Genomic DNA, 27,763 nt, shown 5'->3' with positions numbered 1-27,763 from the left:
CCCAGATGTATGATTGAGCAGTTGCACAAACACACTAACAATCGTACACGTGAGAACTACACAACTTTTAAATCAAACCAAAAAAACTTTGGCACAGAGACGACGCAATCTGAGTCAATTAGTAATCATTCTTGGTAATTAGGCATCAAAACAACAACAGAATTGGGGTGAGGCTTTGTTTGGGAATTGAGAATAACATTAAGTTGTACTAAAGAGATTGTGAGATTTGAAATAGCATTAATACCCAAAGCTGGCTCATGACATTGCAGCTGGAGCAGCTTTTATTTTAAATGAATATGTGATGTTAAAATGTCACTAAAAGAAATACTAAACTGCTCAGAATCCTAAAGAGAAAGAGAAAGAGATCAAATCAGGGTAATCAAAAATGAAAGTAAGAGCTCAATTCTGTGTTTTTTCTTGAATTGCTCAATACCTCCTTCTCTGTTTGGTGCTGCTGTGTTAATGGGTAATCAGTCATCAAATAAAGCAGCAGACTGCAGGTCGATTCAGACACTCTCGCTGTGGTTTTTGTCACTCAAAGAAACGAACACAGCTGATACAGAGTCTGGTCATGTATGTCAAGTCCACACCGTGGATCCTGCTCTTCATCTCTTTCCAGAAGGGTGAGCTTTTCACTTCTATGTTACACTTAATGTACAGTTGTGTTTGGTAGCATTCATATGGATCTCTGGCTGTGTTGACACATGTGTGTGCCTGCATGTTTGTGCTCCAGTGTTGCTGCAGGAGGAAGAGTATTATGATTACTCATACATAGATACTCCTCTGAACTGCTCAACCACAGAGAGCATCAAAGGTGGACATGTCACCTATTCACAGGTAAAAATAACACACCATTTACCTTCATTTTTAGCTAACATCACATGAGATTAAAGGCTTAGGTAAAATGCTAAGAGGTCACATTGTACACTAAAGTGACAGAATGCTCTTTTAACAGTGTATATCTGCATATTTTACATCCCTGCGCACCTGATGTGGTTGTTTGTTATGTATTGAATCTTAAGATTAATTTATGTAGTAACAAAATAATACAAATCCACTTCAATGAGCTAATGATATAGCACAAATATAGAACTCCAGAGCAGAGGTTATAAGATAATTAACAAACAGTACAAGGACAAATAGAGATAAAATATTTTGATGTTAGAAACGATGATATGCAGTGAAATAAAACATTAATTTAGTAAAAAGTATGCAAGTAAAATTGTTTTTATAGGTGGTCTAATCTCCTTGGAAAGCTCTGCTGTAGTCGTTTTGTATTGAATCCTAAACTAAATTAGTCAAGAGACATAAAAATAGTTTTATAACACAAATATAAAACAAAGCAAAACAGAGTTTAAAAAGTGCTCATTTAGCCAGGAGTAGAAGGACTGAGAAGAGGAACTATGGAAGATTAAGGTAAAAAAAATAATGTGAAATATTAGAAACAATAATAAAACAGTGAAGTATTTAACGTCACTTTCCAGTCACCATAAAGAGGAACTAGAGAGACTGGAATGTGAAACAAATTTAGCATCTCTTTACCGTAAAACTTCACGTTACTTAATTTAACTCAGAAAGTGACAAGATGTTTCCTCCACAGGGAGGACTGGAGGGAAGTGTACTGACCTATCACTGTGGTCCTGGTCAATACCCTTTCCCGGTCAGCTATAGGCTCTGCGGTGCAAATGGGGAATGGTCACCCATGAGATTAGCCACTGGCAGACTGGTGTCACAGGCCTCGTGCAAAAGTAATATTTTGGATTTTTAAATTTTTTTTGTACACAAGCTTCTTATGTTCATAATATGAGTTTTCTGTCATCACCACTCTCTGTGATTCTCTCCTCCTGTTTTCATCCTGCCTATAATCAATCCTCTTCTCCTCATCCTCCGTCCTCTTTCCATCTCAAACTCCCTCTCTCAGACATCTTGTGTCCGGCTCAGCTCCAGCTGGATAATGGGGACTTCTGGCCCAGGGATCAGTGGTTTCGTGTTGGGACGATGCAGAGCTTCTCCTGCCAGGAAGGGTTCACCCTGTCTGGGTCAGCCCAGAGGAACTGCACCCTCTCTGGGCAGTGGACAGGAACCACTCCTATCTGCGACAACCAGGGTGAGGAAGGGCACAAGCATAAAACCAAATTCGTCATGTAATATAAATCTTGTGTATGATTAAATTATGTACAATGAATAGTTATATTTTTCCTTCTTACATTAGTGCAATAGAGAACAACTGACAGAATATCAACTTAAATGAGTGACAGATAAGTCAGATTTTAGGACATAATGTAGCTACAATGTGCTCACAGTGGGTTTTTGATGTCTTAAAAGTTCTATTCTGAACATTTCTATATAAACAAAAGCACAAATATCCTTTTTTAATGGTTATAGCCTCAAAAATGATTTTGTCCCTTGTTGCCCTGTCTTTAAATGCAGCTGACGACTGTAAGAACCCAGGGGTCCCACCGGGGGCCCAGATGTCAGAAGGCCGGTTTCGGACGGGAGAGAAGGTGATCTACAGGTGTCAAGCTGGTCTGGATCTGCTGGGATCGGCTAAAAGGGTTTGCCTGGAGAGTAGGGAGTGGAGCGGCTCAACGCCACGTTGCCAAGGTGCTGTGTGACAGTTAGAATTAAAGAAATTAGTTTCGGGTGTTTTTCCATTTAAACAACAGAACATTAATTTTTAAGACCAAAAAAAGCCAACGAATCTGATACGCACAACTAATCCTTGATTTACCTATACTGATATTATCAACAACTGTGCAACTACAGCAATTCTCGTGATTGAAGCAGCCCCAAAACAGTACACAATGAACTATTATATTAGGATACAACTCCCATGCATGATTATATTTATGCTTTATTACAGGCCCGAATACCTTTGACTCCCCCAGCGCTGTGGCAGAAGCCATAGGGGGATCACTTGCAGGAGTCATGGATGTCCTCACATCAGATTCCAAAAAGAAAGGTGGGTATAAGTTATTTTCAGGATTTGAACAAATTGATATTTCAACAGTGTTGCAGTACAAACAAACTTGCTATACAGATGCTCAAAACAAGAGGAATAGAAGAAAAGCAACTAGCGTAAGTCAAGTAAAGGCGTGAGGATGAGGAGAGCATGTTTGTCATTATAATTTTTCCCTTTTCCTCATCCAGTGACCTTTGGTCGAACCTTCCGTGTAGCTGAAGGCAGTCGTATGAATATCTACATCTTAATGGACACATCAGGCAGCATTGAAAAGCAGGACTTTGAAAAATCCAGGAATGCCACCATCGCTCTTATCAGGAAGGTCTGTACTAAGCGATTCAGTTCAATAGCAGATGTGGGTGGAAGACAGAGATACAGAAATCATTTAAGCACATCTGTAAAGCGGCTTGTCTGCCACTCGTCCTCAGTGGGGGTGAAACCTACATGTGTTCTTTGTTTTCCTTCTAGTTGGACAGTTATGAGGTACAGATGAAGTTCCATGTACTGTCATTTGCCAGCGAGGCAAAGGCCATTGTAGACATCAGACACTCCGAAATAAGTGGTGACGCAGAGAACGTCATATGGAATCTGGAGAACTTTGACTACCATAGTAGGATTCTGCTTGTTTTCCTTTATTCATATACTGTATGAATCCATTTAATGACCATAACCTTTTATCTCCTGCAGTGTGATCTGCTCAAGCAATCTCTGTGCCATACACTACAACCATGATGCCCAAATGTGTTCAGTAGAAATATTGCTTTTGCATTTGTTCATTTGCAGGCCACGGGAGTAAGACCGGCACCAACCTTCACGCAGCCTTGCACAGCGTCAGTGAGGTGATCGCCTTCTTTAAACAGAACAGCAAGAGGAACCATTTTAATGAGACTCAGAACATCATCATCATACAAACAGATGGTAAAGATGCAGGGAGAGTCTCACAAACTCATCATTTCCTGCTCATTTTCCTTCTCAAAACTTTTTACAACCCCTATATATTAGAAAAGCCAACATTAGATAAGCTGTATCTTTTGAGAATAGACATTCATTTTCTCCTTCTCTTTCTGCCTGCAGGTTACTCCAACACAGGCACCAAACCTCAGATTGCTCTGGCCAAGATCCGGCACCTGCTGGGCTACAGCAACAACTCCCCTGATCACACAGAGGAGACATTGCTGGGTAAAATGATAAAAGAGAATCAAACCAAACATTGAATTAAAATGTCTCATACACCATGTATGACACTTGACATTTACTTGCAGCAGTTCCTACATCACCAAAATTACTAGCAATTGTAAATCACATGTGCATTTTGTTTTAGTGTGTTGACATGGTGTGTATGTATACAGTCGGTTTATGTACATCTGGTTGTGTTTTCAGATGTCTATGTGTTTGGAATTGGGAGCAAAGTGAACAAAGATGAGTTGAACTCCTTAGCCTCAAACAAACGTGGTGAGGACCACCTCTTTATTCTAAAAGACTATGAAGTACTGGGAGACGTGTTCAACAGCATCATCAGTGAGTAGGAGAGATTGCTATTAACAGCAATACCAATATTTTTGTAACTTAAGTATAACCATTAAAACGGTTTTATAATACAGGTGACGAGAGTGTGACAATGTGTGGGGTAGCTCAGGAGGACATCTCCAAGGATCAGGAGGAGGGTGGAAGAAAAGTCTACACCAAACCCTGGCACGTCACTGTGAAAACAGTGAGAGTGAGTTTGCAACCCCACCCCCCATTTTTTTGATATCTTAAAGCGGATTTTCATCCATTAACACTTTTCTCTCTTGCAGCCTGCATTGGGATGTTTTGGATCCATCGTGAGTCAGAACTGGGTGCTGACGGCCGCTCACTGCTTTGCCAGAGTGGGCACAGAGAAAGTCAGTGGACAGGTGGAAATACAATACGGTCAGTGTCAGTACGAGGAAAATGTTTTGGAGATGGAGATTCATGTAAGAGAAAAATACAGAGAAAGGGAGAAAAGGAAAAGTGTTAAAAGAAGGTTGATGGAATCTGTAGTGGTTTTAAGCCAAAATCACCTTAAAGTACGACAGGAGCACATTTCTAGCGCAAGTTAGTCTTTTAGGAATCAAACCATAAATTCTAAAAGTGTTAGTGTCCTTGCTACATTCAGCTAGCTGTATTGAAGAGAGCAAGTCTAGATTAGTAAAGGTCAGTAAAGTTCTTTCTATGAACCATCTTGTTGACTTGATGTTAAAATAACAAGCGCCTTTTTCGGTTCGCAGGTGACAGAATGAGGGCGCTTTCCAACAAGGTGATCCTGCACCCCAAGTACAACATCAACGCACTCGAACACAGAAATGTATCGGAGTTCTATGACTATGATGTAGCTCTGGTACAGGTGAACAAGAGCATCCCTCTCTCCAGGGAGGCCAGGTAAGACAGCCCAAAGAAAAAACACTCAACCGATTTTGTCATGAAAAAGCGGGCAGTGTGCAGCGATGCCCATGTAACCAACTTAAATGTTCCACTGTTGATTGTGCGTATGTACTGTATGTTATAAAACAGACCTATCTGCTTGCCATGTACCGTACCAGCCAGCCGAGCCATGAAGAAAATCAACTCAACCTGTCAGCAGCATAGTATGTGACCTTTTGACCTTTCCACTTTCATCAACACACAAGACACTGATGTGAATACAAGACTGTAGTAGTCTGCATATACGTCTTTTGAAAGCATTCATGATGGTACATTAATCCCTCCAATAAGACTTATGAGTAAAATTCACATGTGTACAGGAAAGGAGCTTCTACCACACAAGGAGACTTCTGCCTTTTTTATCCATAAGAACTCCAAGCGCAAAGAAACACATATTCACACTGAGAGTCAGGTGAGTGATGTGACTTTCATACTGGACTGCTTTCAGGCTTACTACTCAGTGATGTGTGTTATACTGTATCTTATTTGCTGTCTGCAGAGGCCCGGCTGTGTGGAGAAGGCAATGCAAACACTAAGACAGCCCACAGATGTGACTTTGGATGAGTACATTCCACGCAGGTTCCTGTGTTCTGGAGGCAGCTTGGGATACCAGGACCCCGTCACCTGTAAAGGTCTGGACTCAGCATTTCCTGTACAATGATCACCTCAGTTTGACCAACATGGGATTCTCATGACAGCTACATGTTGACTCTTTTTATACAGGTGACTCTGGTGGATCTCTGTTCCTGCAAAGAAGAAAGCGCTACTTTCAGGTGAGTCACATGGCTCCTTTAAATCAAGACTCATCTCTCTCTCTCACACACACACACACACACACACACACTGCAATCACGTTGACATTTCTCCTGTTTCTATCTCCAGGTGGGAGTAGTGAGCTGGGGCACCACAAACGTTTGTGCCCAGCAGCGTGGACCGTACAGCAGTGACAGGCCGCCTCCTGATGCTCGAGACTTTCACATCGACCTCTTCGAGATCTTGCCATGGCTGAAACAGCATCTGGGTGAGGAGATCCAGTTCCTGCCAGAGGTCAACTGAGAGGATCCAGAATTGGTCTGCAGGGATGATTTGCTTGGATTACAAATATATATCTCATGCAGAATATAATAAAATAGTTTACCTCTTTATCCAAACGTAAATCATCATAGTTGATCATAGACAAGAATACAGTATCAAGTGTTTTCTAAAGCTTTATTGTCTAGTGGAATACCAATGATTCTTTTAGCCTTTTTGTTAAAAAATAATAAACAACATATAAAAGTTATTCTACTTGTTTTTGTCCACCCTATTCTTTCTATACCCAGCAAATATAACATGCATACTCAGCTCCTGAAGCGCAGATATGATGGAAATAAATGGATGGATTGATTCAGTGTTGCAGTTCTAGTTGACATCATCAGGTTGTGGTCTGAGGCTGTTAGACATACAGTATGCATATAAGCATCAGACATTCCTCAGCTGGAGAAGAAAAATATGCCAGTCTCTACTAACTAATGCAAGTTTTCTGCCCTTTCAGAAGGTCTTGCTTGTTGGTTGGATCTCACTTCTTCAATAGTTGCAATATGTAATTTTTTTTCTGTCTCCATGAAGTCAAAAGGTGTTAGACAGCCAGCAGTCCAATCAGCCTTCAGAGAACTGTCGGAACAGCGTTTCTGATTGGCTGTCTTTGAAGTTAGGGACAAAGTGGATGTGGAGAATCTCGGAGAATCCCTCGGAGAGAGCAGGAGCCACAAAGTGTTTTCTGTCCAGAGAGAGATATAGATTAGAGTGGTCAAAGTCATCTGTCACTATTAAGGCTATGCTTTTATCTATCAGTGTTTTAAAGTCCACAGTCCACAGTCAGTCCATTTATAGTGGTATCAAGTGACAAAGATGAAACAAAAGCCTGTTTGTGTTTCCAAAATGCATTACATTTGAATATTAAAAGACTTTGGTGTCATGCATTTTGCTGAATTTCTTCAAGCGCTTTACATAAAGTTTGAATTTTTAGTAAAAGAAACAAATACATTTTATGATCACTATGAGCGTTTTCTTGGTCAGTGTCACTTACTTGTAGCTGTGGAAAACCATGTCATTGACCTTGAGATGTTTGCTGTCTGAGGGAGCCATCTCACGGAACTGAGAACAATAATATTGCATTAAAAAAAAAAATCACTCTGCATCACCAGCAAGGATTAAAGAAAAGAAAGGGGAAAGTGTGAGAGAGTGGAAAGGTGAGTCATACTCTGTTGTTGTGTTTGGCCTGTTCCAGAGAGGCTGAGAAGTGGAAACAGCGACAGGACACTCCTGCTGCCTTGGCCACATCCACATATCTGGAAAAAAAAAAACACACAAAGCACTGCTTGTACCAACATAGACTAAAAATATGCACGTACAAGCAGCAAAAGAGCCGAAGGATTCATACCACAAAATACAGCAACAGCCTCATACAGTCAGTGTCCACTTTATGAAGTACTAACATTTAGTTGGATTTCTTTAGAAAAAAGTTAAGACTGTGGCAATGAAGGCAACCTACGATGTTTCTGTGTAGTAAACTGCTGTGTTTGAACCACGTTTGGGCCAAAAAATATTCCCTCATGCAATAACATGATGAAGATTTATGATGATTTCAACAAGGTTAAATGATTAAATGTGAAAATGGACTTAAGCACTTAAATATATTTGTTATCATACTTATTTTCTTGTAAAAAGTGTTTTGGCTATTCAGGTAAATGAAACACTTTGGATATTTTTTTGAACTATGACATTTTAACAAACTGACATTTCTCCTCACTAAAAAAAGGTTGTCATGTTCTTTGCTATGAAATGAGGTATATAGACTTCTTCTGTTATCTTTGCTTTTATAGCATCTCTTTTTTGCTGAGGAAGTTTTAGAGAATAAAACCAGTAACTGCAATAAATACAGTTACTACAGAAACAAACATGTGGTCTGTCATAACTTTTTTGTAGTTTATTTTATTGTTAATTGTAGTGCTAACCTTTCATCAGCACACTATAAAAAGCAAAAATTGATTCAGTTTTGGTGTCCTATTGGATCAGGTCTCTGTTCTTAGCTGACAGACGTGTGATAGAGCATCATATTCTGCAGCTGTAGCCCTTCAGCGCATTTAACAGTTTGATATACTGAACTGTTACTATTTTCTGTTAGCTGGCAGGTGTTTTGTCTGAAAATAGTTTTCACTTACAGCATCATTCCTGACATCATTTCCAAACAGCGTCAACCATCAAACAATGTTCACAGTGACTTAAATCAGAGCTTAGTGAGCAGAATAACTGAACATCTCCACCCTGTCTGCAAATATACTCATCTGTCTGCATAGAATTATCCTTTATTTAAGCGTGACTCTCTGTCTTTGGATGCTTTTTGAGGCCTGTTTGCATAAAGGTGTACCCGGTGAGGTGGAGTCTGAGTATATATGCATACTGAAACATGCAAGGACACATACAAAAATACACTCGCACAGCACATACTGGTACGATTGTACGTTACCGTTTGCGAGACTCGGGGTCTGGGTTGGTGTTGTCCACGGCGACGCTGCGGCCCTCCTTCAGAGCGCGCTCACATGCAGTCACACAGCTCTGCCAGGAACCAAGCGTGTCCTGACAAAGAAAGGAAACATTACACATTGGTCACAACATGTCAAGGAAGACTTTAAAGAACATTCATCATTACCTTCACCATGTTGGTGATTATCATCATAATTACAATAATACAATGCTTAAAACTGTTATAAACATTTGTATCAAATATAAAAGCAGGGAATCAAAATAAACCACTAACTGCCTATTTTCAGCACTTTAAATCTTCTTGTATATAGAACCAAATGTTCTGGGTCTGTGCACCTACAGAACAGACCCGTTCCTGTAAAATCCACTCACCCTGTTGACGTACACGTAACCCTTTGGTATGACATGGGTGTGGAAGAAAGTGGATTTACCCGCTGCAGGGAAAGGGACAAGGAAACAAGATCAGAAGGATGTCGGTGAGAGGGGAGACCAGAAAGGAAAAAGGTGATACACAGTCCACTTTCACTTACATGCAGGGAAACCCACAGCAACAATGACCTCTGTCTTGCTGGAAGTGAGGGAGGCAGACGGTGGGTCGTACAGTCTGGCGGAGGAGTCAAGCTTCCTCTAGTTATTCAGATAAAGAAAAACATTTACAAAAAATACAGACACACACCTAATCTACACATGAATTCTCATACACTATGGGGAAAAAAACAGACTGCTTTTGAGGTTACAGCACACAGCGAGTATATGTTGCATTTCTACTTACAGGGTCAAATTCAGGTAAGCTGTAGGGGGCGCTCTTCCAGCCCAAGAAGTACTCCTCTGGAGTGTGGAACTGCAACCCGATGTTCAGAGCAAACTACAGACAGATGATATCAGTTGTGTTCTTTAAGTTTAAGTCTTACTTAATGACATTTAGAATGACACATAATAACACAATAACAAATTAGCATACCAAGCAAGTCAACGCAGGAGGAGGAGGAGGAGAAGCACTGGGAGGTAAAAACAATAAAACAAAGCTAGAGTAGGTCTTACCAGTCTGTCACTGCAGGAGAAATCCTTCTTCTTCTTCCCTGGAGCCCAGTTCTCTGGCCTACCTGCAGCATCTGTGCACAGAGGTTAAGTCAGCAGCTGTATGTCTATGTTTGTGTCTGCTCTTGTACTTCTGTCTTTCTGGGGATCAAATGTTCTTACAGAAATATTAAGGTTTGCAAAAAAAAAAAGTTATTTTTCTTGGTCTTGGAGATTTGATCCGGGTCATCTCTGGGCCAGGGGTTCGGTGTTATGTACTGATCAGGTTTAAAGTTTGGGTTCGTTTTTGGGTTTAGGCAAAAAGGACTGCACAAGTATTGAACAAAAAGTTGTTTTTTTTAATGTAGGTGAACACATGTGTATGTATGTAAGCGTCTGTGTGATATCAGAGAAGATAACTGAGGACACATCACTTCATATCCAAGCTCACTCACCTCCGACATAAAGACTCTGTGTCTTGTTAACAGGAACACCATCATTGGCCTGAGCAGGAAACACACAGAAGCAAAGTGTTTATTCTCAAACATGGAAAGACCACAAACAATGTTGTCAGAAATTATAAAAGGGCGGCTCCCATGATTGATAACAATGAGTGTAATTTGTGCTTTGTCTCAGTGCAAATACTGCATAAGAGGTGTGGCTTTTAAATGTGTGTGTGTGTATGTGTGTCCAATAGGGCTGAACGATTTTGAAAAAATATCTAATTGTGATTATTTTATGATTTGCGATATTAGAGGGAATGATCATTTTTACATCATATTCTCATTTTGATTGAAAAACATATTAAAATGATTATGGTGTGATTTTTGCAGGGATCTGTACCAAACAAAGATGTTTTTTTAAGTATGTAGAATATGATGTGTAGGCCAGGTCATCAGCCTGCACGACAATATTTAATCTAAAATAGTGTTTTAACACACATTTAGCCTTTAACAAATATTGCACCTGCTGCGATTTGAAAATTGCGGTAGGCCATGTTGCTATTTCGATAAACTTTCGATTCATTGTTCAGCCTCAGTGTCCATGCATCTCTACTGACAGTTACCTTCTCACACAAGTGATTCCACATTCCCATCACCGGTTTCCTGTAGATACCAGGACCAGCAGCTACAAACACCTGAGACACAGACAAAAATCAGTTTCATGTACAATTATTAGGTGAGATGTTAAAGTCAACCTACAACGTGACCCACCTGCACAGGTAGCTGCAGCGTGGTGAGGACGTCCTCCACTTTAGACTTGAAAACTTCAGGTCTCAGTTTTCCTCTAGCGATCCCCATCTGGTTGGTGAAGAACACCACCTACAGGAAGAGAACAAGGGTAGAATAAGAAATCAAGTGACAAACACAACCACAACATCTAAAATTCAACATTTCACATGCTTTAAGCTTGCAAAGTTCACTAAATATCTTTAGCAAGTGTTGTGTTTTACTCCTCCCCACCTTGTATCCTTTCTTGAGCAAGCTGGCCAGTCTGGGCTGAATCTCAGGGTACAGAATCCTGTTAATTAAACAGACACAAGGACAAGAAAAACATTTAGACATGGCATATAATATCTACAAGCCACCCGAAAAGGAGAAAGACCAGTCATTTATCACATTTCTGAACTATGACAAACATTTTAAAAGGGGACGTTCAGGAGTGCAGACGTACTTCCAGTCATCTGGTGCAGTTGGAAAGACTTTGCCAGACTTGGTGGTGATGATGCAGCCATCTATGTCAAAGCCAGCAATCTGGAGAGGACAAAGGGAAGAGGAAGTGTTCATACATTTAAACATTAGATGCATGATGTCACCAGACACAAGACAACTTTCATGTCTCTAAATGGCAGAGATCATTGTTTGAAACACTTTGAACTTCACCCTCAAATCATGTAATGAGTGTGATGTCATTAAAGCCCAAAACAGCATTTTTGTATTTATATGAAAATAAACCATGTTAATAAGAGTGGAAACTGATCTAACACTGGTCAGAGAAGCTTTCTATACTGTAGGAGAAGCACTGACTCACTGCCATTAAGCAGACAATTGGTTTTGATTTTTCACTTCCTGTGACATGAGATGATCCCCCACCAAAAGCAGAAATGAAGGCTGCAACTAACAATTACTTTCATTATAGATGAATCTACTATTTTCTTGAATTATCAATTAATTGCTTTGTATCTAAAGACATTTTGGATACTTGGATTTAGATAGATTTAGAAAAGACTTTTTGTATTTTGATGCCTTGTTTTGTCCAACCAAAAGTCCAAAACCCAAAGATCTTCTGTTCACAATATTATGAACAGAGAAAAGCAGCAAATGATCGCAATTAAAAAGCTGCAATGAGAATTTTTTTTTCCATTTTGCAATTTAAAAAAATGATGTCTGATCTTGTTGATATATTCTTGCAGATCCACATTTGGGGAAAACAGGATGGAGCTTGAGACCTTCACCCTGGGGTCAGAGGTACTGCTTTTAAACATGAACTACTGACAATTGCAGCTTTTACTATTCAAGCAATTAAACAGATTTTGATTGAGGCTTAATTTGAATTCAATTTAACCTGATATTTTCATTTGAAAAGAGTAATTTGCAAAATCATGTTCTATTGAAACAGTTCCCACCTTGTCGCTGCCTTTGACACTAGCAGCAGTATAAAGCATCAGGTTGCCAAACTGCTGCCAGCTACTTTTTACACAGGCCTTTGAAGACAATGAAGAAGATGAAGGCTGGGTGCTCTGTGTCATGGACTTCTCTGCCAACTTCTGCAGCTGCTTGAGCTTTTCCTCTGCCAGTCTCTCCTCCTCATCCTCCTCCTCTTCCTTCATCCGTCCACCTAAGTCCTCCTCATCTCTTCTTTGGCGCTTCACGTCATGGTGCCCCCTGTCTGGGCTCAGTGGCCTCTTAGACGGCTACACAGAAGTGAAAATGTTTTAATATTACAGTTTCTGAGTTGTTTGACTTAAATTTTTCTTTTTAAACTTTATCTTTGTTGTTAAGCAAGCAAATATGATGCACAAACTATTTTATGAAATAATAACCTAACAGTGCCAAATGTGCTACCTTCTTGGGGGAGGCAGAAAAGAAATCCTTTATACTGCGTTTAGGCGTGGGACTCCACTGCCCTTCTTTTTCTTTGCCATTCCTCCGTCCTTTTGTCTTATCTGTGGCTTTCAGCCCTCTCTGTGCTGGGCTGGAGGCTGTTCCATTTGAGCTCAGGGAGTAGTGCAGTTTTAATGGGTGGTTCTGGTTAACCAGGTAGAGGGTGCCCCCATGGGCGAGTTTACCAGACTGACCACGGCCCAGCTTCTCACCATCAAGGAAACTGGGATTGGGACCTAGCTGTGGAGGAAAACAACACATGTACAGACATTGGACCGCAGCCTTTATACAATTAGAGCTTAACGGATGTGAGATAACACAGTGAAAGGTGTGCTGTCGTCAGTCTTTCAGACACAATAACATAACTGATGTTTTTGATTGTGTTGTCAAATATTAACTCTCTGTTGTGTTTTGTGAGGTGTGGCCACCAGCTGTGTTTTTCTAGCCAGAGAGATTTGCAGGTCAACTGTGAACCTCATACATAGACTGAACTCTAAACTGTGATCTGGGTTTAACGGTTTGTTTTCATACCTGAGTAACAACTGCATCCTTGTCTGCAAAGCAAGCGACCACTTTCACTGGAAGAAACACAAGAATATTAGAACCACGTAGATATAATACTCACAGACACATGCAAACACACATTTTGATATGCATATAGAGCTGAAATTATAACTCAACTAATAAATTGACCAAAAATTATCCACAATTTTGATATCAATTGATAACTGACTGATTGTCGATTCAGTCGTTTTTTTCTCCATAATTTCACTGGCTTCAGTTTCTCAAATGTGAATATTTACTTGGTTTCCTTCTATCATAGTAAACTGAATACCTTTGTGCTTTCAACTTTTGGTTGGACGCAACAAGCAGTTCGCATATTTCAACTTCAACAGGCTTTAAATTTTGATCTGCATTTTTCACTTTTTTTCTGACGTTTTATAGACCAGATGACTTATTGAAAAAATAATTCATCAATTTGAAAAATCAATGATGAAAATAATTGCAGCCCTGTATTCATTAAATGTGGCCTACAATGGCGTTCCCGGTAATAATTCTGTCAGCCATTTTTATTATGGTAATACTCTTATTCAAGAGGAAAGTATTTTATGCACAGCAACAAGAATGATGTCTACTGCACTGCAACAAACAATTATTTTCATTATCAATGAACCTCAAAATAATTCTCTCGATTCATTGATTGAATGTCAGAAAACAAAAAAAGGCCATTACAATTTCCAGAGCCTAAAGGTGACATCTTCAAATGCCTTGTTTTGTCTGACCAACAGTCCAACCAAAGATTCACAGTGTTATTTAAAGAAAAGCAGCAAATCATCACATTTACACAACCAACTAATATTTTGCATTTTTGCTTGAAAACTGACTCAAACGTTTGAACATTATCCTTCTTTTTTATTTGCAGTTTTTTCAGGTTTAATGTTTGATTTTGCTTCTGCTTCTATTGTCCTGTGTACACAGGGTGACCATACAAAAGAAAATTAACTGCTTTCATCAGGCCACCGTCTATAAAGGCTGAATGAATGAAAACAGTTGCCAATTAATTTTCTGTCAATCAACTAATTGATTGATTGACTAATTGGTTCAGCTGTAGACCTCCACCTCCTCTAAATTCTGGTTTAGAGGAGTCATTTGATCCTTCTCTCTCCCTTCATAACCTACTGTAAGAAGATTTAAGGCAATAAGGAACTCAAATCATTCTTCATATATTATAAATATAATATTGTTATCCTGTTCCATTTCTATAATCTGTCTTTCTTGCTCTATTCTGTACACACAACATCCATTGCACATCTGTTCGTCCTGAGAGAGGAATCACTCCTTTGTTGCTCTTCATGAGGTTCCTTCCATTTTTTCCCCGTTGAAGGATTTTAAGTGATTTTTTCCTTATCTGAATCGAGGGTCTAAGAACAGAGGATGCTGTTGCTGTACAGATTGTAAAACCCCTGAGGAAAATTTGTGATTAGTGATATTGGGCTATACAAATAAAATGGACTTGACTTGACTTTCCCAAGATGTGTGTAAGAAGTGGATCATTTATTGTTTTTATTTTCAACTCAGCAACTTCTGGAGTGGATGGAGTTCATTCATAGGTTGTTTTTTTCTGGCGGGGGACATTTATGTTCTTCAACCTTAAATTCATACAAGTAACTACTAAATTATTAGCCAAATGATCACAAGTTTCTTGCCTCGCATTCATTATAAAACTACTGAGCAGTTTAAAACTATGCCGTGGTGAATTTGACATGTAATTGACCCACACATGCGGTGTCTTTAAAGCACCGATGTGTTTCTGTTAACCTCGTCCTCACCCTGGTGTCTGGAGCATTTCTTGTCGGCGACTCCGGTGTCCGGCCCCCGGCCCAGAATCACAGCTCGTCCATCCTGCAGAGGGACCCGGACAGAGGCGCCGACCAGCGCGCACGACGTGTGAGCAGCCAGACTGTTACTCTCTGCCATGTTGTGACTTTATAAGCGTTTCGCCTTATTAAATTATGAAGCGAAACTGAACACATGCACAAATAGATACTTAACACATACTTTATCTGTGCAAAGTTGCTACTTCTTGGTCACAGCTTCTTTAAACCGGTTGTTGAAGTAGTTAGCAGCCCTGCAGCAAACTAGAGGGGGGATTGTTTTCTAAGCGTGTCACATGGTCCATCACAAAAATACGCTCGTACAGAAACGTGCTCCGCTTTACGTTCCGCTCTTATCTTAAAATTTTCCGGGATACCACACACAAGTCCGCCTTCCATCACAATCCTGTGACATGGTTTGTTGACGCGTGTCATCTCACGGAGGACCACAGATTCGGTTTGTTTTCTTCATGTCTTTTTTTGGTAATTACACGAGTGTTACATTTTAAGGAGTTTGGGTTTTGAACGTTGCGCAGTACAGTAAACGGGTGCGTCACTTATTAGCTTGTCCAACCAGCCAGTCGGACAAGTAGGAAAAAGTAGGAAGAAACTAAGACTAGGAGGAAATAGGAATAGATGGTAAATTAGCTACTTTCATACATGGTTTGAGCTAAATGGTTCTCTTCGCACTGATTCAGTCTTATTAGAAATATACCTGTTTATCACCTTTCCTCTTTATTATACTTAATGTCTAATGTTTTGATGAGAAACAGATTAATAAAGTGTAGCCTAAAACAGGATGACTAGGTTTTGTTACTGATGCAGGGTAGTGCGAGAAACCAGCTTTCTTTAGAAGTGTACTCAAGTTTATTTGCTTTAGAGGCTGCATATCACATTGTTATAGGCTATATCTTCATGACACTTTTATACCTTTATAACTGACACTTTTAATGTGTTAAATGTCTTTGAAAATCAGACAACACAGACACTAAAGATGAGGTGATGGTCTAAACAAAAATAAAATAGGCTGTGATACACTTCATCTATAGGCATAAATCATCATCAGTTAATTGATTTGTGATTGATCGACTAATCATTTAGTCTGCCTATGCAATGTCAAAAAAAGATGCAAAAAATGCGCATAATACTTACATATATGCCATTACAAATGAATACAAATTGACATTTTGGATACAGCCCTCTACTGGCAGTGATTATTTTGACTGATCTTGTGAATTATTTTTTCCTAATTTTAGTTTTCCTAATCCTGTTTCTGTCACATTTGTGTACATATTTAATTCCTCTCTGGATTGCAGCTACTTGTAAACAGAGTTACTTTTCCAAACCAGGATATATCACAAAGTGTAGACACAGATTTTTTTAAAAAAAGTTTGTTTAAGAAACAAAACCACAAATGTGCTAACTGGTTTATTTAATATTCCAAATGTTTTGCTGTGTTCTTAACTTTCACAAATATTGACTTAAGCTAACTGGATAAGCAAGTTTCTTGTACATTCACAGCCAGGGTGTATCTCCATCCAAAACTGCATGTGTAAAGCATTATGCTGTTCACACACAGAGAGTGTTGGCAGGAGGGTGTTGTCCATACTGTCTACTAATATTTGATCTTGGTCGTCATTAATAGTCTGTCACTGGGTTGTACTTACTAATGTCCCTCCTATTCTTGTCATTTCCACTGAAATACTCATTCCCTCTCTTGCTCTCCTTTATACTCCCTCTTCTCTCCTGTCAGATAGTGTCCTTGGTGGATTGCCTTTTTGGAATACTGTTGTTTAATAATACAAACAGAAAGCCAACTTAACTTCAAGGTAAATAGAAAATCACTTTGTTCTTCTAGTGTTTGGTTGTAATTAAAACCTCCTCTTGGGCCTCGGTGGTACCAGGTGGAGAGCTGCACATTAACATTTTGTTGTTATAATTTTATTGTTACAGATGTGTAACACATTAACCATCAATTGTACTTTAGCTGTTTTTATTTCTGTCTCTCTTTGTATTCCCAAAGGACAGATTCTGCCATCCTGCTCTCCACCCAACTTTCAGAGAATTGATCATTGTTACCATGACCACCAAGCCCCCCCAAACTCACCACGAAGGGGCCTACTTGTCCCTGACAAGAGGCTTGAAAGAGCTGGACTTCTGTGGTCCCTGTGTTCCCAGTGATCTGGTTCTGATCGGAGACCATGCCTTTCCTTTAGCAATGAACAGCCGAGGTCAGGTCCTGATGGCTGCCTCTCTGTACGGCCGTGGAAGGATTGTGGTCTTGGGTCATGAGGGTTACCTGACCACCTTTCCTGCTCTGGTAGAGAACGCTCTGAACTGGCTGAGAGGAGATGGATCTGAAAACCTGTCTGTGGGGGTCCAAAAGAACGTCAAGGGAGTTGCTGATAATCTCAGCAGATCCAGCTTCCAAGCCAAAGTTGTGGAGGCCTTTAGTGACAATCTAAAGGTTGGCGTGTATGTGACAGATGCCTACAGCGTGGGTGCAGACGCAAAGCAGCTGGTGGCGTTTCTGAAAGCTGGAGGAGGAGTGCTGATAGCCGGACAGGCATGGAGCTGGGCTGCAGATCATCCTAAGGAAAACACGCTGCTTCAATTCATAGGGAATAAGGTGTCTGGTGTGGCAGGGATCTACTTCTCTGAGCATTTGGGTGACGTAGAGTGCCTGCCTGTCTACCCTCAGATCCCATCCTCCTGGATGGCTGTAGTGTGAGTAAATACTGTACTTCTCTCATTTCATTTATTATAATAATTGTAATACATATTTTATATGTATTATGCATTAATGTACTTAAAAGATTTTAAGATTTTAAAAATGTGATTGATAAAAATTAGTTTTTATTTATAATGAATAATTAATACACTAATACACTGTATCTCATATTAGGCACCGCTCTTTCCATCTCCTTTTCTTTCTTGTCTAATAAAGTATTGGTAAAGATTTTGAGGACGACTTGGAGTTCTTACTCCAGGAGGTGTCAGAGTTTGACATCCAGGGTGGAGCAATAGCTTCTGAGGTTCTGGTTCATGGCCCACTAGCCTTTCCCATTGGGACAACAGGTGATGGGCGGGCATTCCTGGCAGGAGCCTATTATGGGCAGGGACGGGTCATTGTTGTGTCACATGAAGGATTTCTGGGACGAGAGGTAAAGTCTACATTTAAAATTGGTTTTAGAATTAGAATTTCATTAAATGAATAAAAATCTGTCTTAGTCAAAATTGAGCACATTACGAGAATTTGTTCATGTGGGTGTTGTATAATCTAGGTATAAAAGGTATCATGTCATAGATAGTAATGATCTCAGACAGCAAATATGATTACTTTGTATTTTGTTACATATACTTCTTGCCACCAGTATTTGACTATCTGCAGTGTGGTAATTAATGAGATTTGTGCTTATCTGCCAAATTTTTTGTGTTGTTGATAAACTACTGCCTATCTTGCAATAACTCCCTTTATCACAGACGCTGGCACCTTTTTGGAACAATGTCATTCATTGGTTGGATGAAGGTCGACAGGGGGTTGTTGGTGTAGTGCCGGATCATGCCCTCAACATTCTCAGAAAATCAGGGTTAAAGTGTGAGAAGACAAACTTCAGGAAAGACCTAAGTGTATTTGTGTGTACAGCATACAGTGACCAACATGTGGAGGAAATCCAAGACTTTGTGGCAGAGGGGGGAGGCCTGCTGATTGGTGGGCATGCCTGGTACTGGGCTCAGACACACCATGGGCAGAATCCATTGACAGATTTCTCAGGTATGATAATGCACCACAAGAGTTTGATTATATACTGCCCAGTTCATCCCATGATAATATAACATGATGCCTGCTGACTCTCTAAATGTGCATGTTGGTGTGATAATGTACTAGGTGATTCCACATATCAGGCACAACTCAAAACTACTACATACACACTGGCAAATACATACATTCAGGTTCAGGAACACTCAGGAAACTACAGAATCATTACATAGGGATACACCAGTATCAGCAGTTGCTGGTTGGATAACTTCAAGCAAAACTGGCTGTTGGAATGGAAACATTATTTGAAGTGAAGCCAAAGTGCTGAGCAGCAGGGAGGCAGGAGCACTAGGCAATTGTACAGAAACTGTAGAGTGGGCCCCTTGGGGAACTGGGCAGTCCTGGCCCAGATAATATGACTTACTTGGGTCCAGGGGTTCCAATAGCCCACAGCAGCAAACAGCCACAATAATCCCGTATAACATGGAAATTTGCTACTTTTACCAACTTCAAGTTAAGCTGGTGGCTGAATGTAAACAGTGGCCCAGTGGCAGAGAAGTCTTGTTTGTAACAGCAGGAGCCTATGAGCACTGGGGTGAAGGGGAGGTTGGATCAGGTTTGGAGCATTGGGCAACAGTAGAAAAATGGGAGATTGGTATGCAAAGGGCTTGGGGAACTAGTGACCCAGGTGATATGAGTTTTTTGGGTTCAGGCTGTTTATGAGAACAATGGAGTATGTCATGCCAAAGGCCCACAAATTATGCTCACCAGAGCTCAGAGAAGCTTTCTGACTGACTCATCATAGGTATTGCTGGCTCAGTGACCAACCGCAAGAAGCCTATGTCACATGCTGCTTGGAATGACTGCTAGAATTTGTAGGTTAAGTATAGGGGTCTGAAGAATGGGCATAGCGATATGAGGCACAGGAACCAGGAACTGCACTGTTGAGGTTGAAGTGGAACCAGTCCAAAGCAGAACCTGTCATCTCCAGTACATCGGGTTAGATGGGGCTGACAGGTGTCATTTGGGCCAGAGCTTTCTCTAAGGGCTGAGCTGCGGTAGAATCCCAAAAAGCAGACATGAAGATGCATAGCTAAACTGAAAATAAAACATTAGGGGTTGACAACCAGCAGGAAGGCAAGAAGATAGGGCAGACAATACATTCTGGTAAAGGTGAATGCACAGAGGGAATGCACAGTATATATAGGCGGGTGGTGTACATATACAGCAAGCACACAATGGAGGGTAATTAATCATATGAACTGCAGCGGATGAGGGAGTCAGGCAAGCAGAGGAGAACACTGAGGGCATCATGAGGGCAGGTGGGAACAATAAGAAATGCAAACATACAAAATGAAAATATCCTAATGCAGAAGAGGTGGTGTGATGTCACAGAGAGGCAAAAGAACATAAACAAATTGGTTATTAAAAGATTACTGCTTTTTAAATAATAAACTGACCTGCATAAATTTAAACCTAAAATTATCTGAATATCACAACCAAATTTGGGCTTTCTGGGGATTGAAACCAAAAAATACTGGTTGTACTTTCAGGGAACAAGATCCTGAACAAAATGGGCTTGAGCCTGTTGGGGACAACAATTGGAGGAGGTTGCTACAAGGCCCCTGTGCCCAGCCAGGCCATCAAAGACACCTACCACTTCCGCCACCTTCTGGGCCGCTTTGCTGGTCATGTAACCAAGGGGAAGGAACTTACCGAGCATGAGGAGAAATGCCTTAAAAAACTGGGCGAGGACTGTGCCAACTACTTGCGCATGCAGGCTCATGACTGCTCCTCCTATAAACAGGTGGTGTCCACCCTCACTGACATCTTAAAGAGTTCAGACATGCCTCAAGTGAGTAGACAAAATAACATGAACAATTTATACAGTATATTTAAGTGGAACAACACAAAGCTTTGGTGGCTTTTGGTGATACAGAGATGTGCCAAAGCATATTGTACACCATAGCCATTGTATATGATTATTATTCTCATCCAATTGTTAGAGCAACCTCTTTTATGATATTCACTAGTTGTTTTCTTTCAAGGTGTGTGATAGCTGCCCTGTGAAGAGTCCCAAAGACCACCTACTCCTCAGCGTGGGGGCAGAGGTATATAAGGTTTGCCCAGATCCTGATGACCTCCTGCCTTACCTCATCAAGCATAACCCGTTGATGCCAGTTGTTTATAACCACAGGATCAAAATCAATGCTAATACAGCAGGTCAGACCTCATTATCATAAACAAATATGTGAACTGTTTTTTATTCAACTTATATACAGTATGTGCACACTTTGAAAACAATGCACAAGTTTAATATGTTGCAGTAATGCTTGTGCTATTACATTGAATTAATCGTCAGACATCGTTAAGAAGGAGAAAGGGAAATATGTCTTGTAGATTTTAAATGTCTTAATATCAATGAGTATAACCTTCGCTGTGTTGCATGTGTGTGTCTGCCAGGAGGGGAGGAGTGGATCAGTACAGGTCTCTACCTCTCTCCTGGTATGAAGACCTACATATCCATACCAGCAGTGATTGTCAACAAGGAATGGAAGGTACTGTACAAAAATCAAATAATTATTCATTTCAATGTGTTTCTTAGTGGGTTTATATGTATATATGTATGTATATGTTATGTCCCTGCCCTCAGTGGAGGTCCAGCCCTACACCCTGCAGAGGTAGCAGGCACCTGCCCCCAGCAGCTGCTTGGCTCTGCCACTAACATCTTTCCTAGTCCAGCCCAAACTCTGCAGTGGCAGCAGGCCCCACCTCCAATATATAGCCCAGCCTCACTCCATGTGGCTGCAATAGGCTGCGCCCCCTACATGTTGTGGAGCAGGCACCACTGTCAACATCTGTCCCCATCACCCTCTCCTACCCAGTCCTGGCCTTGTTTGTTCACTGCAGTCCCCTAAGGAGCGTAATATCACCAAAACATCTGGGAAGCTGCTTTGGTTCTAAGTCCCCATCTGCCCATTCTTTAATGCCCAGGTGTCCATTCCCCCCAGAGATAAATTATCCCAAAATTCAGAGGAGGAAACTACTTTGTGGGAGATAGTACAAGTCATTCAGTCCTCTCAGGTCATTCAGTCCTTGGATGCAGTTTGTTGCAGTCGTTGCCATATCCATCTATCCATCTTTGCAGCCTTGAATCCTTTTATTTCTAGTGCAAACTGTACTTATATAACATATTTCATCTTTTCTTCAGATCCAGATAGGTTGTCAAACAGACTATCTCAACGCTGCAGAGTTGAAAAGAGCACCCTGTGTTCATGAGCGATTTCCTGTTACCACAGAGATGATGCAGGTGTGGAACCTGTGGGGGGGACTCATCTACCTGGTGGCCCCACCCAAAACCCAGGTGGAGGGGGTAGAGGTCATAGTGCAAATGGCTGTACCTGCACCATATTATAAATCTGGTGAGTCTGTTGTGGGTGAACGGTAGTGTTTGTATGTTCTCATGGGGTCAATGGAAGACATGTAGTGATATTTATCCAGTGTAGTAGGGGATGAATACGTTTTCTTGGGAATATCCTGTTTAAAGCAATCTCATTAGTTCACATCAAACATAACTGGTGTTGGGACAATTCAAGCAAAATAATTTCAATTTATGAAAGGGTACCTCAAACATAGATCCAGGTAACAATTTAACTACTGCCCTAAGTCAGTGTACAAGGTTTGCTAAACAACAGCATCTGCATGTGCCCTGCTTTGTACTACATTATCTGTTAAGTCTTACGGGGTCATGGTTGGTGTTAAACAAACCACTGAAAGAATGGATGAGGATTTTCAACAGATTGTGGCCATGGTGTTGAATGGATGCCCATACTCTCTGTTTGTGCTCCACACAGTCCTTTCTGGATTATAGGCATTTATATAATTTGCATCCGTATTTCGTGGACCTGTTTGCAGCCTGGCTACCACGATGATGATTTTCTCTATAATATCATTGTTTTACAGTAGTTATAGTTACAGTATAAATCTAGTATCTACCGTACATTCTTAAGGAATTTAGCTATTAACGAAAGCCAGTCATTGTAAAGATGTTTTCTTGGAAACCTAGTTCTTGACAAGAGGACACAGTAATAATTTAATACTCAGTTCTGGATACACTCATCCTTTTGTTCTTTTCAGGCGTGACAACACCAGCTGATTGGTCCTTGTTGCGCACAGCTCCCTCACCCTGGGCAGAGCTGGAGTTTGAGAACATCATCCTGACTGTACCATCAGATGTTGTTCGGAACCTGGATCGCCCCAATGAGTTGGCAGCGCGCTGGGACGCCATCATGAGAGGGATCGCTGACCTGGCTGTCATACCACACAAATTTCCTCGCAAAGAGCGATTTGTAGCAGATGTGCAAATTTCCCATGGTAAATGTGTCTCGGCCCTTGTTTGCTTTATCCCATTGAGAGCCACAGCGAGATAGAGTTTGTCCCAACATTCACTGGGCAAGAGGCAGCGTACACCATGGACAGGTCGAAAGTCTATTAAAGGGCTAAAATATATAGACAGACAACCATTCACGCTCACATTTCACTTCTACAGGCAAATTAGATTTTCCAAGTCACCAAACCCAGAGAGAATTTGTGATAACATGCCAAGTCCATGCAAAAGTGCTAACCGATGCGCTTAGAATATTGTGTTTGCCATATACAGTAGACTGAAAAAAAATTAAAATAAATTATAACTCTTAGGGACATCAGAAGACATCATATGCATAACCTACTGACAATGACAATGTTTTTGGTTCAAAATTGCAACATTTACATTTTAAAATCATAAATTGACTGAGAAGTTTTGTAACAACACATGGTAATATGAAGCATGCATTTTTTGCTTTGCTCTCATTGCATGCACTTACACTCCAATGTGAAGTTCTATAATGTTTCGGTACCATTGCTATGAAACCCTAAAGATTCATTGCTATAACACTGTTTGTTTTTTCTAATTTTCCTCTGTCCAGGTTGGATGCATGCAGGTTATCCCATCATGGCACATAAGGCTACAGCAGCTGAGCTGGTCAGCACTGAACAAGATAAAGGCCTGTGGGGCCCCATCCATGAGCTTGGACACAACCAACAGAGAGGCTGCTGGGAGTTCCCATCTCACACCACAGAGTGTACATGCAACCTCTGGTCAGTGTATGTGCATGAACAGGTGCTGGGGATCAACAGGGCAAAGGTGGAGTAAATCCTTTTTTTGACAAAACAAAATAGTTCTTAACGTGTATTATAACACATTTTTATATCAGTAGACACCACAAAAGACAATTCCTCATTTTTATCATATGTTTAGAAAAATATTTAGCGTTTCAATGGGATTATATTCTTTCACAATCCCTTACTTTTGTCTTGCTCAATGCAGGCTCATCCAAATATGACTTCAGAAAAGCGAAACCATCGAGCAGAGGAGTATGCTAAGGGGGGCATGAAACTCAGCAGCTGGCACATGTGGGTCGCCCTGGAGACATATATGCAGGTGAGAGGGAATTACTGTATATCACATTCTGCAGAGAAACTATGTTTGGATCATACTGGAGTCACTTTTTAAACAGGATCACACACCGGCAAACATGAATGCAAATAAGACTCTAGTCCCATCTGACCCTGTGAGGGTTTAACAAAGCTCATTACACACCAGACAACAAAAATATTGATGGATGAAAATGGAGAGACAGCAATACTTCTGTTTCACCCCCCCTCTACTTCTTTCTCCTTCCATGTAGCTCCAGGAAAAGTTTGGCTGGGATGCCTTTAAGAAGGTGTTTGCTGCCTACCACAAGATGAGCAACTTTCCCAAAGACAACAAAGGAAAGATGAACCTGTATGCTGAGACTTTCTCTCAGACTGTGGAGATGAACCTGTCTGGATTCTTTAAAGCCTGGGGCTGGCCCATAGAAACAGCCACAGAGGAGAAGCTCTCCAACCTGCCTCCCTGGAGTGACCACCCCATGATCCAGTATGGCTGAACTGTAGACTGCTGCAGATTCAAGTGCAGAGAGAGGGGTTTAATGAGTCAATCTATTCAAATTTACAGGATTTGTCAATTTACTGACATTTTGTTTTCTTTTTGTTGTTGTTTCTAACCATATGTTTTGCACTATTTTAAAAGAAGAAACACTGGTTACATAGTTGACATGCATATACAGCTTTTAAAAATATGTTGCTCAATTTATCACTCTACCGATGAGTATGATCATCTTTGACCAAGAGGTCATTGATCCAACACAAATTTTATCAGGTAGACTAGACTTTAATTTTGATGATTAGTTAGGAAAACAGTGAAACAGTTTGGTTTGTTAATGCAGCTTTAATACTGATACCAATAATAAAGCAGCTGCTTCATTTTATTTCTCCAGCCCAACACTACTGAGTACTTAGCCTTTTTAAGATGGAAGAGTCGTTAATGTAACTATATTGATATTTGCCTTTACTGTTAATGCAGAATATACAAATAAATATTTAATATACACCTCTACCACACTCTAAAATCAATTGTTTTGGCTCAACAAAAAAAACAAAAAACAACAAACAAATGACAACCTCTGGTGAAATTATGTTGAACCAACAAACTACAATGAGTTAGGGGAATTAGCTTTTCCCCTGCAATCAAAGGTATTTTTAATTACTGGGTACTTAATAATTGGCAACATAAACAAAAGTACCTAAGTTGGTTATTCATAATAATTACTAGTTTTTAAACAATATTCAAAAGAAATATTTAAGTATCATGTACTTAATGACCATAACTATGAACACAAGTTGTTCATTCAGCAACAAAATTGTTAGTCAGTTAACTTTTATTTTGCACTGCACTATCTGTATTTCAACACATGATATTTAAATCTTTAAAAAAAAAAAAAAACACAACACCACAAATGTAAATTGTCCAGATCCTGGGGTGGACTGGTCACTGATGATGGGAATTTTCACTCTTCCATGTCCTTGTAAATAAACATAAGAAGGTTAGTGTGTTAGAGATAATGATTTGGATGATTACTGCTGACTTTTTAGACTAGTGGATTTAGTTGATCAATGGAGCCATCCTTTATTCTATTTTAACCCTTACGCACACACACTCATCAAATGAGCTAAAGAAACAATAAGTGTGACAAAAAATAACTATCAAATAACTTAAACTGATTTACACTAATAATGGTAAGATAACACATTTTAACATATTTTTATTTATTACATAAATAAAATAGTATTCTATGACCATATTGGGCTGCTTTACTGAAATAGATTTCTAAGAGGGTTTTCAATGGCTCAAAATTGATGCCTGCAACTTATTCACAAGTTCACTGTCTAAAGCAGTTTCTAGTTTCCATTAAAGGGAAATTACTGATTATCACAACTTTGGTCTTATTTTTGCAGTTTTTTTTCCATCATTCCTAATTATTAAATAACTTAATATGCTATTCAATAATTACTGAGATCTGAAAACTCTGAAACATCAGTAAACCAAGGTGGGTCAAGAAACTTATTTGTAAGTGAAAAGTAAGGAAAACAGTAAAATTAATTTTTATATTTTAATTCAATAATTATCAGCTTTGACATACCATACTTACCCTAGTTATGTGTGCACAGTTTTATAGCCAGGATTTTGGGTGCACTCACTTTCAGTTTTAAAGCCAAACTAAAGGTTTAGTTAACACATCTAACCCAAGTTGTGATAAACTAGAAATCACCTTTAATAATATACTAACAAACACATTTTCAGTTTCTAAAGAAAATGGAAGTGCTCAGTACATTGCGGGCTGATACCAGGGTTGTGATCTGCCCTGCCAGAATGCAATATGCTGAAGAATTTGAACCACCAGGGGGCAGTGCAGGAGCAGTTTTCTAGCCTGTGTGTTTACACTGTGCTCAGTGTGGATTTAATTTTTTTCAAGATGTTGAATTACTTACACCATACTCCTTGAAAAGGTCCTCTTCCTGTCACAGTTGCGAAGCAGGTGGATCCAAATGCAGAGGCCGAAATGCAAGTGTTGGGTCTCACTGGCCCCTTGGAGCCAAACTCTTCTCAGCCTGACACACTAGCAACATATAGTGTAGCATAGAACGGCTAAGCATGAATGTTTAACTCAATCAATGTACTGTACATTTTAATATTAATTTGGCTAAGGTTATTCATTGAACTATTGTTGTGATGTCCTTCTTGTGATGGTCAGGTTATTGCACAGTCACACTGCCAAGTTAATGTTAGCATGCTTAACACACGTTACCTCAGGTAACTAGGCCTTGCATGCAACTAACCTCTTCCTAACCTGACACCTTTAGCCCTCACCAAATGGCCTTAAACAGAGAACCACACAGTTTAGAGGTTTAAAACCCAACTTTGCACACTTCTGGCAGCACACTTGGTCTCAAGAAATCACATGTTCTGGCCTTTTGTCTGTGTAGTTCTCTTTGTCAGCCCTATTGTGTGTGCATGCCATCTTTGACTTAAGCTATCTTGCTATTGTTTTCCCCACACATACACATACACACACTTGTATATAGGTACATTTAGCTAGATTAATGTTGTGTGTTTTGCTCTTTTACCTTTTCTTAATAAATGCTTTTTGATATA

At 40.1% G+C, this 27,763-nt stretch overlaps 3 protein-coding genes across 9 annotated transcripts; 2 read left to right on the top strand and 1 right to left on the bottom strand.

Annotated features, from left to right (window-relative positions):
- Positions 1 to 463: 463 nt before the first annotated feature.
- si:ch1073-280e3.1 (complement factor B) lies at positions 464 to 6,657 on the top strand. Its single transcript, XM_067594107.1, has 19 exons — positions 464 to 623; positions 734 to 837; positions 1,601 to 1,748; positions 1,922 to 2,107; positions 2,431 to 2,604; positions 2,864 to 2,962; positions 3,151 to 3,284; positions 3,431 to 3,572; positions 3,746 to 3,880; positions 4,037 to 4,141; positions 4,343 to 4,480; positions 4,564 to 4,679; positions 4,759 to 4,873; positions 5,212 to 5,362; positions 5,495 to 5,568; positions 5,725 to 5,816; positions 5,904 to 6,036; positions 6,128 to 6,177; positions 6,287 to 6,657. The coding sequence occupies exons 1-19, from the start codon at positions 572 to 574 to the stop codon at positions 6,458 to 6,460; spliced, it is 2,322 nt and encodes a 773-aa protein (XP_067450208.1). The 5' UTR covers positions 464 to 571; the 3' UTR covers positions 6,461 to 6,657.
- Positions 6,600 to 15,721, bottom strand: pnkp (polynucleotide kinase 3'-phosphatase). 2 transcript variants are annotated; one of them, XM_067594109.1, is made up of 17 exons: positions 15,610 to 15,721; positions 13,582 to 13,628; positions 13,012 to 13,290; positions 12,573 to 12,860; positions 11,621 to 11,700; positions 11,410 to 11,467; positions 11,161 to 11,268; positions 11,013 to 11,084; positions 10,402 to 10,450; positions 9,971 to 10,041; positions 9,702 to 9,794; positions 9,460 to 9,556; positions 9,302 to 9,363; positions 8,913 to 9,022; positions 7,647 to 7,734; positions 7,473 to 7,540; positions 6,600 to 7,163 (listed from the first exon to the last, which is right to left on the bottom strand). In XM_067594109.1, coding segments are annotated over exons 1-17 (1,692 nt in total). In that variant the 5' UTR covers positions 15,611 to 15,721; the 3' UTR covers positions 6,600 to 7,042. The 2 variants fall into 2 exon arrangements, with proteins under 2 accessions (XP_067450210.1, XP_067450209.1); XM_067594108.1 differs by having other exon boundaries at positions 15,381 to 15,701.
- Positions 15,722 to 15,786: 65 nt separating this feature from the next.
- LOC137185759 (TRPM8 channel-associated factor homolog) lies at positions 15,787 to 27,763 on the top strand. Of its 6 annotated transcripts, none has more exons than XM_067594102.1 (13): positions 15,794 to 15,882; positions 17,183 to 17,254; positions 17,449 to 18,152; positions 18,373 to 18,589; positions 18,909 to 19,200; positions 20,739 to 21,040; positions 21,234 to 21,408; positions 21,649 to 21,743; positions 22,397 to 22,607; positions 23,323 to 23,559; positions 24,153 to 24,370; positions 24,554 to 24,667; positions 24,915 to 27,763. In XM_067594102.1, exons 3-13 carry the CDS (start codon positions 17,506 to 17,508, stop codon positions 25,155 to 25,157), a joined length of 2,751 nt encoding a protein of 916 aa, XP_067450203.1. In that variant the 5' UTR covers positions 15,794 to 15,882; positions 17,183 to 17,254; positions 17,449 to 17,505; the 3' UTR covers positions 25,158 to 27,763. The 6 variants fall into 6 exon arrangements, with proteins under 6 accessions (XP_067450206.1, XP_067450203.1, XP_067450204.1 ...); XM_067594103.1 differs by having other exon boundaries at positions 15,796 to 15,882; positions 17,179 to 17,254; positions 17,454 to 18,152; XM_067594101.1 differs by having other exon boundaries at positions 15,796 to 15,882; positions 17,179 to 17,254.

This window comes from Thunnus thynnus, chromosome 7, assembly GCF_963924715.1.
Source record: "Thunnus thynnus chromosome 7, fThuThy2.1, whole genome shotgun sequence".
NCBI lineage: Eukaryota > Metazoa > Chordata > Actinopteri > Scombriformes > Scombridae > Thunnus > Thunnus thynnus.
This window is presented reverse-complemented; position numbering and strand designations above follow the sequence as displayed.